General features: G+C 41.7%; 1 protein-coding gene across 1 annotated transcript in view; it reads right to left on the bottom strand.

The window, feature by feature from the left end:
• NEMF (nuclear export mediator factor) overlaps positions 1-15,910 on the bottom strand; it is a 42,366-nt gene that overhangs the window by 11,713 nt on the left and 14,743 nt on the right. The window contains exons 9-23 of the mRNA XM_074956561.1: positions 15,017-15,087; positions 14,851-14,926; positions 13,492-13,554; positions 12,375-12,452; positions 11,889-12,097; positions 9,620-9,808; positions 9,045-9,108; positions 8,409-8,497; positions 7,581-7,684; positions 6,489-6,551; positions 6,044-6,156; positions 2,642-2,699; positions 2,436-2,494; positions 1,325-1,445; positions 894-1,179 (exon numbers count right to left, since the gene is read on the bottom strand). Coding sequence (XP_074812662.1) covers positions 894-1,179; positions 1,325-1,445; positions 2,436-2,494; positions 2,642-2,699; positions 6,044-6,156; positions 6,489-6,551; positions 7,581-7,684; positions 8,409-8,497; positions 9,045-9,108; positions 9,620-9,808; positions 11,889-12,097; positions 12,375-12,452; positions 13,492-13,554; positions 14,851-14,926; positions 15,017-15,087 — 1,643 coding nt within the window. The remainder of the gene's footprint in view (positions 1-893; positions 1,180-1,324; positions 1,446-2,435; positions 2,495-2,641; positions 2,700-6,043; positions 6,157-6,488; positions 6,552-7,580; positions 7,685-8,408; positions 8,498-9,044; positions 9,109-9,619; positions 9,809-11,888; positions 12,098-12,374; positions 12,453-13,491; positions 13,555-14,850; positions 14,927-15,016; positions 15,088-15,910) is intronic.

The raw sequence follows: 15,910 nt of genomic DNA, 5'->3' as shown, positions 1-15,910 counted from the left end.
TATGTAAGACACAGGAGGTAACTGTCCCACTCCACTCAGCACTAGTGAGGCCTCAGCTGGAGTATTGTGTCCAGTGCTGGGCACCATGCTTTAGGGAAGATGTGGACAAACTGGAGAGACTCTAGAGGAGAGCAACAAAAATAAAATAAGGTTTAGAAAACTTGACCTATGAGAAAAGGTTAAAAAAACTTGGGCATGTTTAGTCTTGAGAAAAGAAGATTGAAGAGTGTTCAAGTATGTTAAGGGCTGTTATAAAGAGGCCTGTGATCAGTTGTTCTCCATGTTCACTGAAGATAGGAGAAGTAGTAATGGGCTTAATCTGCAACAAGGGAGATTTAGGTTAAATAGTAGGGAACACTTTCTAACTCTAAGGGTAGTTAAGCTCTGGAACAGGCTTCCAAGGGAGGTCATGGAATTCCCATTGTTGAGATTTTTAAGAACCAGTTGGGCAAACACCTGTCAGAGATGGTCTAGGTTTACTTGGGTCCCACTTCAGGGAAGGGGGCTGGACTTGATGACTTCAAGGTTCCATGCAGCCCTACATTTCTATGATTCTATAATAGCATTGGCAATGGCCAAAATACCACATATGCCCCGGCCAGAGAATGCATTAGTGCGGTGGTTACTACAGTCAGGAGAAGGGGGAATAAGATAACCCAAAATGAAGAACCGTGTAACTGTGTAGAGAAGACCGTCTAGGAAGGGCGGGGCAGCACTACCAAACATGTATACACTTGTTTTACTGGGTATTCAGGCAGCCTGCATCTTTGAACACTAGGATTAAATCTTATGTACTCATTGCAATCCCTCTTATCACATAAACATAGTTTTAAGGCACTGACATTCTTAGAATGGCTCATATCGCTGACAAATGTGGAGGCTCTTTTGGTTACCTTTGTGGCTGAAGATGTGACAGGTCAATTGCAGTGTCTGGATAATTTATCTCCTCCTCCTTTACTTCACTCATCAGCTCCTGACCTTCAGCCTCTTCTTCAGATTCTACATCATCGTCTTCAGACGTTCCCTCTTGTGCTGGTAGCTTGTTTAATCCATCCTTGTCTGCATGAGCAATGTCCTCCTCGTGGTTACTGTTAGATCTGACTTCAATACCATCAGGCATTTCTTGAGGCAGTGCCTTCTCATCATCAGTGCTGCTATCATCTCCTTCTGGTGCTTCTTCTAAATGAGGTAGGGGAAAAGACATTTCAGTTTACAGACACTAGACTAACACATTACTAATTCAGGGAGCTGAATGCACATCCCAATGTATTTTTAAGAGTTCCCAGCATGCCCACAGTAAAATATATTAAACCCTGCATAATACCTAGTAGCTCCACTTCTTCTGACACCAGTTCATTGGTACTACTGGTCACAGACTCCATATCCTCATCCTGCACTTTGATCTTTCGTTCGTCTCTGTGTCTCCAAACACAAGATTCTTCCACCTAAATGACAGAAGCAGGTCCTTTTTATTGAGCAAAAGGATTTCCAAGGAAACTGGCTTATACCAAACCCAACGAGAAACTGTAGTGAATGAACACATGGAACTTCAAATCTTTCTACTGATTCTTAGGAGCCCAACAACAATGTTCATCATGGGCTCCATTCAATGGACAGAATCCCATTGAGTTCTGTGAGGACTGGATCTGGCCAAGAGATTGAAAACTACTATATTAATGCAAGCTCTTGTGTGGAAACCACTTGGCAAATCTTAGTGTCCCTTATTTGTCTTGACATCATCTTCCTGTTTTTTCAGCATGCCCTTCAATCTTATTCCTCCCCAGAAACAAATTCTGTGTGTCCCTTGAACTCATTTACACATTCCTGAAACTGCCTTCCCTAGTGATTAATTTCCAGCCTTTACATGCAACAACTGACTTGCCTACTTCCATTTCTTTTCCTTATTTTTAGGTAAAGACTCCTAAGTTTTTGAGCTCCTTTACCAGTGGAAAGGAAAAGGGGAAAAAAGTTTGAAAGCATGTCCCTAGAAGATGAAGGCTAGTGGGAGCCCACTGTAGCTAGTCACACACCCATCAGACTGCCCACAAAAAGGAAGCTTCACAAACTCCTGCTAACACTTTAAACACTTGTTATTTAAAAAAAATATCTGGAGGTGCCGTGGTCACCGGGTTTGTTCTAAATAAATTAAAAACAGGAATCCCACTCCAGGAGGGAAAGTATTTAAAGAGTAGCAGCTTCTTTGATAAGCTTAGCCCATTGTACCCAGTTTGTTTCTTCAGTTGGCTGTTTCTGAGCTGCATGCCCACTCTCATGAACTAGATTAAAGGTTTCTCTTCCATTCAGAGCAAACAGAATGATAGTGACCTACTGGAAGGGAAAGGTGCTTATGGGAATTAATGATTGTTGTGAACTATTACAGCTTTATGTTTATGTAACAAAAAGGAGACAAATGTAACCAATGAATGGGACAGTACCTTAAATAAGAAGCTAAACCCCATCATAAGATATGAAGGTGGAAGAAAGTTTTTTTTCCCTGGGGGAAAAAAAGGAAAACATAAGGTGGTTTAAATATATAAACATATTTTGCCAGCTTCTTGCAGTGATCCTTGCCACTGTAGAAGATACAGATTTTTTGGACAATTGTGGTTTACAAATTGATGGTCTCTCTTCAAGTTCTCACCTCTTATCATGAAGCTCCCTGTAGTCAGATATTCTCCAGTTGGTGCTGTTTTAGACACCTGAGAAGAGCATCACATATTGTATATTTAATAAAGTACCGTAGAAAACGGTGCCCCACTGAGTAATAACGGTAATAAAAATGAGCATTTAGGCTAACTGAATTTCTGATTTCTAAGGACAGCTTTTTAACTTCACAAAGTGAAGAGTATTATAGGGAGGATTTGCTGAGGAACAACCTCCCATCACCTGAAGCCTTTAAATCATCACTGGATGTCTTTCTAAAAGATGCTCTGGTTCAACCAGAAGTTACTGGGCTTGATGTCAAAATCACTGGATAAAATTTTATAGACTGTGTTATGCAGGGGATCAGATTTGAGCTTAACAGTCCCCTCTGGCCTTAAAAATCTATGAATCTGAGGGCTTGTTTTCAGTTCCGGGGTAAGTCAATCTAAGATACGCTACTCCAGCTACGTGAATAACGCGCTCTGCTGTCGATTTAGCGGGTCTAGTAAGACCCACTAAATTAACACCCATAGGGGTGTTGATCTCCCGAGTAGTGAAGACAAGCCCTCAGTTTCTTCCCAGACCTAACTTAAGTGGGCTCTGCAATGGAAGACTCCCCATTCCACTGCTCCCAGGGCAATACTGGTGCTCTGCTTGCAGGAGGGTCCTTTTGAGATCAGTCTTCTTAGCCAGAGGGAAAGTCCTTAATCAGTCTTGAGATTACAGGTTCAAATCACAGCAGAAAGAAATTGTTTTCCCGGTAGGGAAGCAGTGAGAGATTCCAACAACTTTTTGGGAACCAGTCTTTCACTGTTAGTGCCCAAGACACAACCAAAACCACATACAGATACCTAAGTAGAGATACTAGAAATGTCTACATGAGCTAGCCTCAGTTACAATACAGCGCCATGAAGAACGAACATATTGAAAAGGGTAGACCACAGCAGGCTTGGTGAAATTATGTCAAATGACTGTATCTAGAAAACAGATCAGCTTTTCATGTTGCCTGCCCATTCTAACGTTCTAGGTGTTTTACGACAAAACAAACAAACCCTTATTTAATATGTGAATTAAAGTTTTAACAGAACATTAAAAACTAATTACACTTCTTAAAAATCATTCCCAATCTGACCTTGTGCTGGGGTGCACCACGCCCTTTGAGGAGGCCTGCTGGAGGCCTTGCGGTCCTACCACACTCCGCTCCAGAAAAGGCATAGTAAAGGTAGGTCCTCCAGGCCTGTGCTGAAAGACTGCAGGGGAGCAGCCAGACCCTAGCAGGCTCAATTAAAAAGAGCAGTACAGCCACCTGAGCAAGTCAGTTCCTGACTGGGACTGAAAGGGAAAAGACAGAGACTCTCCAGGCAAGGAGGCCTGGGTGAGACCCTGCGCAAACAGGGAACAAGAAAGTAGAACTCAAGGACTATAACCTAAGGCAGAGATTCTCAAACTGTGGTCCACGGATCACCAGTGGTCTGCCAGCTCCATTCAGATGGTCCGCGGATAGTTCCCTCTAAGGTGCACGCCTGGGCGGCTGCACACAAGAGAATGAAGGGCCACCCACCTGATTAGTGGAGCCGTGCAGGCATGGCTCCACTAATTAGGTTCCTGGACCGTGGAAAAGACACACATGTAAGGTGAGGTAGTGGCCTTTGGGGGAAATAGGGGGTAGGTGGGAGGGGGCAGAATTTAGAACGTGCAAGGCTGTGGTGGCCAGAGAAAGAGGCAACTTTCCCCAGCTCCAGGGCTGCGGCTGCCAGAGAGAGACGGCCCTCCTTCCCAGCCTCAGTTCTGTGGCTGGGGAGATACCCCTCCCCTCCTTCCCAGCCCCAGCTCAGGGGCTGCCATGGCAGAGAAGAGAGGGAGAGGCCCCCCTCCTTCCCAGCCCCAGCTCAGGGGCTGCCATGGCGGAGAAGAGAGGGAGAGGCCCCCCTCCTTCCCAGCCCCAGCTCAGGGGCTGCCACAGCAGGAGAGAGAGGGCACATCCATTGCATTAGAAAGGTAAGACTACCGATATTAAAATATGAGTTGTGTGCTTTTATTTGTAGAACAAAAAAATTTTTTAATTTAATTTTTTTATATATAGTGCTTTTATCCAAAGCACTTTACAATAGTTAGCTAACAGTACAAACAATGTTTGGAAAGATCATTTAGTGGTCCACCGAGACCCTCAGCAATTTTCAAGTGGTCCGCGAAAAAAAAAGTTTGAGAACCACTGACCTAAGGTAATGGGTGAAGGTGATGGGACCAAGTGGGAAGCCATCCAGGAGTAGCAGCAGCAACCAAGTAGAGGAAATAGTATGTGGCTGTTGTCTATAGGGTACCTGGGTTGGGACCTGGAATAGTGGGTGGGCCCGGGTTCCCTCACCGTCCACAGGAGAAGTGGCTTAAGCCTCAAGGAGGTGATAAGACTCTGCATTAAAAGCCCAAGAAAGGGGCTGGGAGTTTAAACAGGACCAGGGATGGGGCCAAAGACCCTGAAGAGGGCCAACCATTCTTTCAACTTTGTTACCCCCAGAAGGGGACTGAAGTTAAGGCGTAAACTGGCTGGAGAGCTGGGATGCCAGAGAACTGCTGATGACAAAGTCTCCAGGGAGAACGCCTTGGGGGTAGTGTTCTATAACAGGGCAGGGACAGACTGAAAGCTAGCCCAGAAGGGGCTGAGAACTGAGCCCAAAGGCAGGGCCGCAGATACATAGTTGGGCACAGTGATAGTCCGTGTTGGAACTTTGTCACCTGGAAGGGATTCCCTCTTGCATTTAGACTATGGCTAGGTCTATACTACAGCTTATGTTGGCATAACTTATATCATCCCCCTGAAAGAGACAAGTTACACCGACATAAGCGCCGGCGTGGACAGCACTATGTCAGCAGAAGAGCTTCTTCCACAACATAGCTACTGCCACTCGTGGAGGCTGAAGTATTTAAGACGACAGGAGAACTCTCTCCTGTTGGCTTAGAGCAGCTACACTGGTGCAGCTGCACCACGGTAAACTCTATAGTGTAGCCGTGCCCTATGTGTGACTTAGCCAGAGGGCTGAGCCACTGAAGACCCACCTGATGAGGGCAACAGGCAACGGGCACCCTGAGCCAAGAGAGAGTGCAGGTTTGCACCCACAGGAGGCGCTCACAAGAGATGAGTGCAGCGCATCACAGACCTTTAACCTCTTTTTAAAAGATGCTGAACCCACAGCATTTCTTGGGTCCTGGGCCCATTATACCAAAGATTCACAAACCAAGGCCGCTGTCATAGAGCCAGGGAGAACTTGTAAGGACCATCACATATACACATCTGTGTTTCTTTTAGTCTTTAATTTCATCGGTGGTGACATTTACATCGACAGTTCCACACTCATTCTTTCAGAGATTAACTTCTCAAAATGAACAGGCAAGATCTCCTTACCTGGTGATGATAGACCCACCAGGCACTAGTGATGACACGAGCATCCCAGGCAGCACTGTAACATAATGCCATGGTGCCTGCCTCAGTCAGGGTCCGGGGAGGGATTGGCTCACCTGTAATGGCAACACCACCACATTTGCGTTAGCTGAGCACACGTTTAAAAAATAACCAGACATCGTACAAAAGGACCTCGGAGTGGGGATCTACAGAGGCAGGTCCTGAAGGCAATTTTCCTGCACAAAACAAGTACTGTGCTATTATGGCTTCCTCTCTGGCTTGCAAATTAATAAGGAAGGACTTCAGACTAAACCTCGTCAACCCGACGTCTGAAGTGAAATGAAGAGCGGACAAGGATGTAGCAGTACATTTTTACAGAAGTCCATTAAATTTCAAATTGTTTGTGTTTAACAGATTATAAATCAGAGTCAACCACAGACTTAATTACCTGCAGTATTCTTGATTACACAGCTAGTTGCACCATGTAGGTCAGCGTGCACATATATATCTCCTAAAACAGAAGAGATAAGATTGGGACACGTCATTGAGCACACTTAATTGCTGCACTGATCATTAAAAGAGGGTTCTAAGCTTTAATCAGAAACTGATTTACTTGGATCACTGCCAATACATTCACATATTCAGGGGAAGTAATTATGTCTACATGTCAGTTATACCCCATACTAGTTGTCATTTATTCTGACATCAATATCATGGTGAACTAAGACCTTTGGTATGCTAATATATTGCAATACTTCTGAATTCTGTACTGTGCTGTAGAACAGGAGTTCTCAACTTTTTTCTTTCTGAGGGCCCCCCCGCAGCATCCTATAAAAACTCCACAGCCCACTTGTGCCACAACAACTGTTTTTCTGCATATAAAAGCCAGGACCCAGTATTAGGGGGTATCAAGTAGGGCAACTGCCTGGGGCCCCACGCCACAGGGAGCCCTGTGAAACAAAGTTGCTCAGGCTTCAGCATGTGGTGGCTGGTCTCAGGGCCCCAGGGAGCTGGTCTCAGGGCCCCAGGCTTCAACCCCATGGAGGTGGGGCTTTGGCTTTCTGCCCTGGGCCCCAACAAGTCTAATGCTGGCCCTGCTTGGCAGCCCCTTGAAATCCACTCGCAGCCCCCCTACGGGGTCCAGGACCCCAGGTTGAGAACCACTGCTGCAGGAAAATACTAGCTATAACTTATGTCCATGGTCTTACGCTCCTCCATGTGGAACAGTGTACAACTGCAGAAGGTAAAGTCTGTTAGTTTGCTTTTTAACTCAGTTCAGGCAGTTTCAAAACTATTGGGTGAAGCTGCATTCCATATCACACCTCACACATGGACATAATTATAAAGCTCCAAAGAACTTCAGTCTGAAATTCCAGACAATGTAGCAAAATGAGAATGCGTACAAGCAAGCTGAATTTTATACACAAGCTAATAAAGATCTAACAGTGTTCCTCAGTTTTGGATGTACAATACAAGCATTTATAACAATCAGCAAAGAAAACAAAAACTATGCTGACATGCTTGATTTAATCTTACTAACCTGATTTCAAATATCGCTTCACAATCATTTCATTCTGCTGTTGATCTCTTCCAGCTATAATGAGGTAATTTTCAGAGCTAATAAACCACAGGAACTTCTCAAACCTGTCAAATTACATCAAACCACACTGTATAAAATAACTGGAACTGTTTGCCTATTACAGAAAGTATGGTTTTTGCCAGGGACTCAGTACTTTAATGTATTACAGGTGGAAAGACAGGTATTCTCAAAGATACTTCATTTTGTTGATCAGCTACAGTTTCATACATATGTATATGGCATAAATTCAAGGTATTGTACAAATGTAATTGGACCGTCAATCATATTCTTTAAAAGGACACATCAAGCAAATCTCACAATCTATTTTTTTTTTTTAACTTTAACTGCTACTTTTAAAACAGCTGTTTATAAAAAGGGAGAAAGTATTTCTTTTATTTTCCATATTTACTCTGTGTGCATTTAATATCACTTTGTGTACAGTCAGTCTCCCCAGTTGTTTGTGTGGATCTTTTATATTGCAGAAAGAGAAAATGTTTAAAATTTTAGGAAAACATGGCTTCAATCCCACAAGAGGATCCACATAGGCAGATCCGCGCACCCATGCAGAGCACTCTTGAAGGGGCCCACCCAGGTGGATCTACCGGCAGGACTGGGGCTTATAACTAAAACCATAACAACTGACAAGGGACGTACGGGTGGGTGTAGTATCAAAACACTACTTTTAACTCTTTTTTTAAAACCAATTAGATTTCATGTCAACAACGTCCTTTTAAATTTACACAGACTCACACACTCATCTGAGAGGGTAACTATCAAAAGTTTACTTGCCAATAAACCTTTCTTGCTTTCTGAATGGTGGTAACTGTTTGAACTTCTTTCAGTGTTTGCTTTGTCTTCTTTTCTGCTGATTTGAATGCCTGTTTAGGAAATATGGACATTCCCAGTTCTACAAATGCAGTGATCATACAAGCAATAGCCAAACAGTAAGACAATATGAAGAAAAATACCCCCAAAATGTAGTTTGAGACAGTATAGTCACTCATTTCGCACATAATTCAATTTGCAGGCCTAAAAACCATTTCCGCCCGTGCAAAATCAGAGGCACTTCATTAAAGGCTGTCTTAAAATCTTCATAATTTTGAAAAGACATGTCTCCATTATTCTGTCATGTCGTTTCTCTAAAATGTGTGTTCTGAAAATAACAACAGCTACCTGATCATAACGGTTCTTGTTAATGCTGCCTCAGCTACTGGTCTGTCAGCATTTCCATTATAAATGCTTTTAAGGAGTTCATAACTGTTGATGGAAACTAAATGATTCAAGGCTGCAACTTGTCAGCCCTACATGTAGGTTAAATTGTTTTGGCAAGCTTGATGGGAGGGGGTTGAAACATTAAATCAGTGTAACAGTATTAACACAAAAAGGTACATTTGAAACAAACCAGGAAAAGGTAATAATAAATACCTTCTCTGCAGCTTCTACTGTCTTCTGTGTTTTTTTGGCTGCATGTCTCTTATGATCATAATATCTGTAAAACACAAATCCATTTACATCTCAGATCCCAGTATATTAACTCATTTTTAGAGCTATTTCTTCCCACGGTACTTCGTGCCAGCAGTAAATACTCCATTCTGATAAGGAAAATGTTATGTTTGGCTTAGCTTTTTTGCCTATTGCCTATCACTGTGAATCTGAAAATTGTATCAGTTGAAATGAAGTTACTAATTTATTACCCTCACTAGAAATGTAGAGCCCTGCCTTTATATTTGCTTTGCAGAGAAAGTAGCCATTATGTCCTGTGTCTGTTTCTATGCTTGATGTAATTAACATTAAATTAAAATGATCATCAGAGACTGGTTAACACAGAAATGGCAAGACAACATTCTGGGGCAGAGGAATGGACAGTCTATAACTAAGGTAAGGCCACACACTCTAAATATTTCTGTAGGAAAAAGACTAAATTTCTATGATAGTAGCAGAGTCTATTGAAATTAAGCTAAGGAGCAGACTATTAAAAATACACACATTTTAAATCTTACTTTTTAGCATTGGCATATGCAGACAAACTGAGATCAACATCAACCAACAATGGCTTGTTTTTCTGAGGTTTCTTCAGCTGTTTATTTTTATGCTTTTTCTTCTTCCCTTTTGGTTCTTCAACTTCTTTCCAATGATCAGCTTCGTCATCTTCTTCCTCCTCCTCCTCCTCCGATAATACATAGGGGTTTCTATCAAAATATAAAAGTATATTGATTGTCTTAAAAAGTACTCCAGACTTTTTATTGTAAAAGTTAGCAAGATGCATTCCTCCTTCCATTAATTTTGTAAATAATATTACAAAAGATACACACTCTTGTTTTCAATCTGAAGAAGGCTCTATGGTTATGAATAAAGATAAATGTATAATTATAACAGTTTTGGTTATGCACTTTCACACAGAAGGAGGAGAAGGAGAACAAAGATGAAACAAATACAGGACATTTTACCCTTGATCTTTGTGCAAAATGAAGAGTAGACTGTGGCTCATTATGTTTAATCAAAGCAAATGCAAGATAGGTAATGGTCTGAGATTTTGTGAAATATCTGATCCATTATCATGAAGCTATTCTGAGCATGTATTACTTTGAGTTGCCTTTGCTACTCATCAGCACAGTGAACTCTGCCTTCTATTGCTATGTTTGGCATGTGTAGCCTTAAGGAGGTAGAGGAGCATACAGCATAAATAATGTTTTCTCTGTATCACACAGCAAAGTATACTATTGTTTCCATTATCTTCTGTAGATTCAACTGTCTTTAGATGATGTGTATGATTAGCTGTGTGACCTTAATTCATATTGTGAAAAACTGAAATAGCAGAGAGACTGATAGATTCCAAGGCCAGAAGGGACCATTGTGATCATCTAGTCCAGTGGTACCCAAGCTTTTCCTCTTGCACGCCCCCCATACCACTAATGGAATGTGCATGCCCCCCACACTCCTGGGCCGGGAGTGGAATCATGGCCAACCTGGTGGCCACGGCCAGGGCCTAGGAGTGGAGCTGTGGTCGGGAGTGAAGACTAGGGACCGGAGGTGGGAAGGGGTCTGAACCACGGCCGGGAGCAGGAGCACGGCCGGAGCTGAACTGGAGGCAAAGTGGAGCTAGGTGGTGCTCCCTTCCCACCGCCCCACAGGGGCTGGCCCAGGTCCCACTGCGCCTCCCCCGGACGTTCCTTCACACAGCCCACAGTTTGGGGACCACTGATCTAGCCTGACCTCCTGCATAACACAGGCCATAGAACTTCCTCAAAATAATACAGGAAGCAAATTGTGACAGTGAGCAGAAGCGAGATTATTTCAGCCCCACATTCTACTCAGAAGCTGGAATATATATCTGGAAACCCCTATATTCACTTTTTGCTTATCGGTACAATTCTCATATCCTTCTTTTCCATACTGACTTAAGGTATTTTCCACTATCAGTTTTTTACTCTCTATTAGGCTTCCTAATGGAGGGGGGGGGGGGGGTCTATATATAAACTCAAACGAAGATCTCTTATATTTGGTTTTAGGCTCAGGGGATTTCCAGTATATTTACACAGTTAAATATATTTCTAGTTTGTTGCCGATACCTGCAGGACCCTTATGTTTTGTACCTCATTTAGTTTTTTTATTTTTAAGTGTCCGCAAGGGCAAGGCACTGATCCAGTATCAAGCTTCTTGTGATAATTTTCCTGGAGGGAGCAGAATGATCTAAATCACAGCTCATACCAGTTTGAATTTTGAACTCTAACTTGTTTACTGGGCCATCTTGTCCAGCCAGCCTGCAGCATGCTAAACTTTCAGCTAGATTCCCTTTTTTGGGCATCAAGGAATGTCAAGATTATTTAAGTTACTGATTTTTTAAATGCATTTGTTTTGCATAATATGCTTGGTGTTGCCTGTTGCATCAAACCAAATGAGGCACGTTTCCCGGAACTGCCTCGGACATGCAGGTAAAAGTGCTTTTGCTCACTACTGCCCTTTCCTCTTAGACATTTCCCACCACTTTTAAAATGTGATCAGTTAACTCTTGCTTGAAGAGTCTATTTCAGTTACCGAACTAAAGGAAAACCAAGAAAGAAAGGTGCATATCGGATCAGTGCCTCTGTCTGTTCACAAAGCCCTCACACTCACGCTTTAATGTTGCTAAAACCCAGCACCATGAATACATTTGACATATATTAACTGACAAAATAACGTAAGCTCAAATGAAGATGCTCTTTTCCTAGTTAACTTGCTAGTTGTGGGATTAGTCCCTCTTAATGTCTTGTTGATCTACAACATACTTACTTTAGTAGCATTGTGATATGATTTGTCTGAAGCTTTAATTCTTTGATTGCACTCGCAACAGGGTCTCCCTGAGCCTGAGCTTCTTTTACAATTGCTCCAATTTCAGTCCAGTCTATCTGGTTGGCTAAGGCACTGCGGACCACCTGGATAGCTCGGTCAACTATGTCCAGGTTCATTTCTACGAGTTCTCCTTTTACCTTATCAATTTCCTTCAGGAAAGAAAAAGCTTTCTTACAATTCAGACTAAAAACCAATTAAATTTCATAAAAATGATGATTAAAGAAACAAGTCTATACAATTAATACAGCTGCACTAAAATTAAACACATTGTTCAAAAGATGACCTCTTCCAGGGCATGCAAAGCATTGACAATTTGTTATCTCAAGTGAACACTAAGGAACACAACTTATGGTGGAAGTGATACTACATGGAATATTAAAAATATTTTCTCTTTAAAACTTGTCTTATGAAAACAGATAGTTCTACCTGAGCTTGATGAAGAGATTCTAGTCTATGCTCATGATCTTTACGAACATTTTCCAGCTTCTTCAGTGCTTGTTTTTCCTTTCAACAGCCAAAGAGAAGAAAGGAAAAAGATTATTAAAGCTAATGTTTAAAATCAAATTTACACAGGTTCAGAGGGAAGGTACTGTACATCTGGGGTCAGGCTTGAGTTATGAGAGATTACAAGTATTGGTTACAAGGTTCACAAGATACATACATAGCACATAACCAGCACAGACCCAGACTGGAGTTTTTAAAAAGTCAGTGAATAAGTGATCTCGGGTATGCCACCCATAAAATTTATTTAGAGTCCAAGTCAGTGTTGGTGTAGCGAATAGGTACATGGGTGGGGTGCATCCCTTAGTCAGTCAGGGGAGGAAGTGGGTTATTTCCCTGACCGGTGGTCTTGTTTACTCTTCCTACTACTGACAGTGTCCCATGACGTGCTCCGTGTAGATGTCTCTGGACCACCTGATGGTGTCAGACACCATGAGCTGTCTCATGAGCTGGGCGTAGCGCTGACCGACTCTGCATATTACAAATTTTACAGTGTTAGATATTCAACACCCAACTATATCCTATTACAGTATGGAGAGGAAAGAAGTGGAAACAGGATTTTGTTGAACACTGTCATAGAAAGTGTAGCGAAAGCCACTTCCGTAATGAATGGAGTGCCTGTCCAAGGATCACTGATCATTACCTGTTAGGTTCACTCCCTCTGGGGCACCTGGTATTGGTCACTGTTGGTAGACAGGATACTGGGCTGGATGACCTTTGGTCTGACCCAGTATGGCCATTCTTATGTTCTTGCTGATTAGCTATTCAATGCTGTGTGTGCACAGTTTAAAAGGAATCCACGGAAGCATCGTAACACTAATGATAGTAGCTGTCATAGTGATCGTAATTTCCCAACAAGAACTGCCCTGGTGCACGCAGCTTCAGACCTGCCCCATACAAGCCAACCCATTATCTTTAATTGAACAAGACAGCACCCACATGGTGCTACAAAGAGCAAGGGCCCCTAAATCAGGCAAATGTCCAGCATCCTGAAGCTCTAAAGGAGTTAGATCAGCTGTTCTGCTTGTGAATGAGACTGTACCTGTTGCAAAGCTTTCAAATCAATCTTCTGACCTTCTAGCTTGGAGTAAAATTCATCCACGGCCTTCAAGAGAAAAAAAAAAGTCAGTTTAAAGGATCTCAAAGGATGCAATAACCTAGATCAGGAAAGAGTAAGCAGACAGGAGTGGTTCTGTTCTTAAGAGGAGACTGCAGAGACTGCAAAAAGGAGTCTGATCCTAAACTAGGTTTCAACACACTTCCCCTGCTCTACCTAGTCAAGGGACAGTTCAGCGAGGTACTTAAGCACAGGCCTAGCTTTAACCATGGGACTGAACTGGAGCCAAATTCTATATTAGCAAATGATGTAGTGAAGGAAGGAACACGTTCTTTAATCTAAGTATGTAACAACTGTGAAACTACCGTAGGTACAGCCATCTCTGCAATGAGCCATCATAATAATCAAGGTTTCAGAGTAACAGCCATGTTAGTCTGTATTCGCAAACAGAAAAAGGAGTACTTGTGGCACCTTAGACACTAAACAATTTATTTGAGCATAAGCATAATAATCAACTGGTTAATAAGAACAGAATCTCCAAATCAAGCATATGAAGTTCAATACAGTTCTTTGTGGTTGGTTTCAACAGGCAGAAACTGCTTACAATAAAGTTTCTGAGTTTATTTATGCTATGGAAATCACCAGCACTGTGAGGTAGGTGGTACAAACATGATGGGGAGGCATAGCAGGAGAGTGCAAAGCAAGGAATCTAGAGATCAGATTTAGTATAAAATAACTATCTATAGGTTATGTTAACCTTAGTTAGCCAAGAACCAGAAAGGACAAGGAATTTCACTAAAAATGAAATCTATGTCAAACATTCATCATATTTATATTTTTGCTATTACCCTCAGCTATAAACCAACTGTCTATAAACACCTATATAACCACCAGCAAACTATGTTTAAACAAGTGAAGACAGAGAGTAGCTTGGTTCTGGACACAAATACGTCTTTCACCAATGCTACATGCTATATTTCAGCTACTGGACATTTGAGAGACAAGATGAGTGAGGAAATATCTTTTATTGGTGAGACACACAAACTTGGTCCAATAAAGATACTTCCTCATCCACCTCGTCTCTCTAAAGTCCTGGGACCAACACAGTTACAACACCACAGTTATTGGACATGACAGACAAATTGGGAACATAAATGGGTCAACTGTAGTTACCAAGAAATATTTTATTTAGCTTATATCTTACTATGATACTTACTGATTTTACACACCAAACTACCTAGTCAAAGCATAAAAACGTAATAGTTTCCAGCACCATATTTTCTTTCACGTTTTTAGTATCAGTCATTTGAACTACTTAGTACTGTATCAGCAAAACCACTATACCTTATCAAATGTTTCGAATTCCATGTACGGACACTTTAGATGTTGAGAAAACAAGAAAGGATGAAATTCCTCATATCTGTAAAATATACATTTGATACTATCACTTGAGTGCTTAATATAAATTAGTTTTCTAGCAAGAAAGGGAGTTAATACTTCAAATATTTACGTGAGGATTTCTTCTGCAGGTTTATCTGGCTCCAGGCTTGGCTTTTTCTCCCGTTTCTGGAGGATATAACCCTTAAAAAAAAAAAAAAAAAAACACCCATAAGACACCACATTCACACTCATTTCTTTCCAGGAATCTTAGAAGTTATTTTTCCTTTCTTGCCCAAGGAGGAACAGTTTAACGCCTTGCAAACATCTGACACTAAATCCGCTGGTAAGCTCTTTTTTCATAGAGACTTTATGGTGCTAAGTGACTTTGCAGGTAAAATTTTGGCCACTCACCTTTATTCTAAAATATTCCAAATGAACACTGAACTTCTATAACAAACCCAAGTCTACAATGCATCACACAAACTTTGTACCTTACATTTTAAGCAACGCTTGTTTGTTAAGGATGCAGTGATGGGCAAGTCAGAATCAGAATGAATTGTACCATAAACTGAGCAATCCTTTCCGCCTTGAAGTTAGAGAAGAACTTGTTATAAGGCAGCAGACTCAGAACATGGAAGAGAGAGGAGTGGATGGGCTATAGCACAATTTTTCCACGAGAAGTGAAAATGATCAGAAACACTGGCACGGGCCCACAGAGGATGTTCAATAGTTGTTATTGCAATAAATAAATAAATAAATACATACATGTTTGAAAATTAGGACTACATTCCCAGGGTTAAAGAATGATTTCTATTACCTACTGGTAATTGGCAGTCTTTCTACTCAGGCCTTATTCCCAAGTTGCATTAAGATCGATGTAGAAGGATAAATTACAATCATATTGCTCGCCAGGCGCATGAATACCTTGAAGACACACAACTGCAAAATTAAATTTTGGTTCCTCATTGAACTACAGACTGAGATTATTTTGATATCCCTGAACACTTCATACATTAAAATTACT

The sequence above is a fragment of the Natator depressus genome, chromosome 6 (genome assembly GCF_965152275.1).
Source record: "Natator depressus isolate rNatDep1 chromosome 6, rNatDep2.hap1, whole genome shotgun sequence".
Taxonomy (NCBI): domain Eukaryota; kingdom Metazoa; phylum Chordata; order Testudines; family Cheloniidae; genus Natator; species Natator depressus.
Note: the sequence above shows the minus strand (reverse complement) of the source record. Positions and strands in the feature narration are given on the sequence as shown.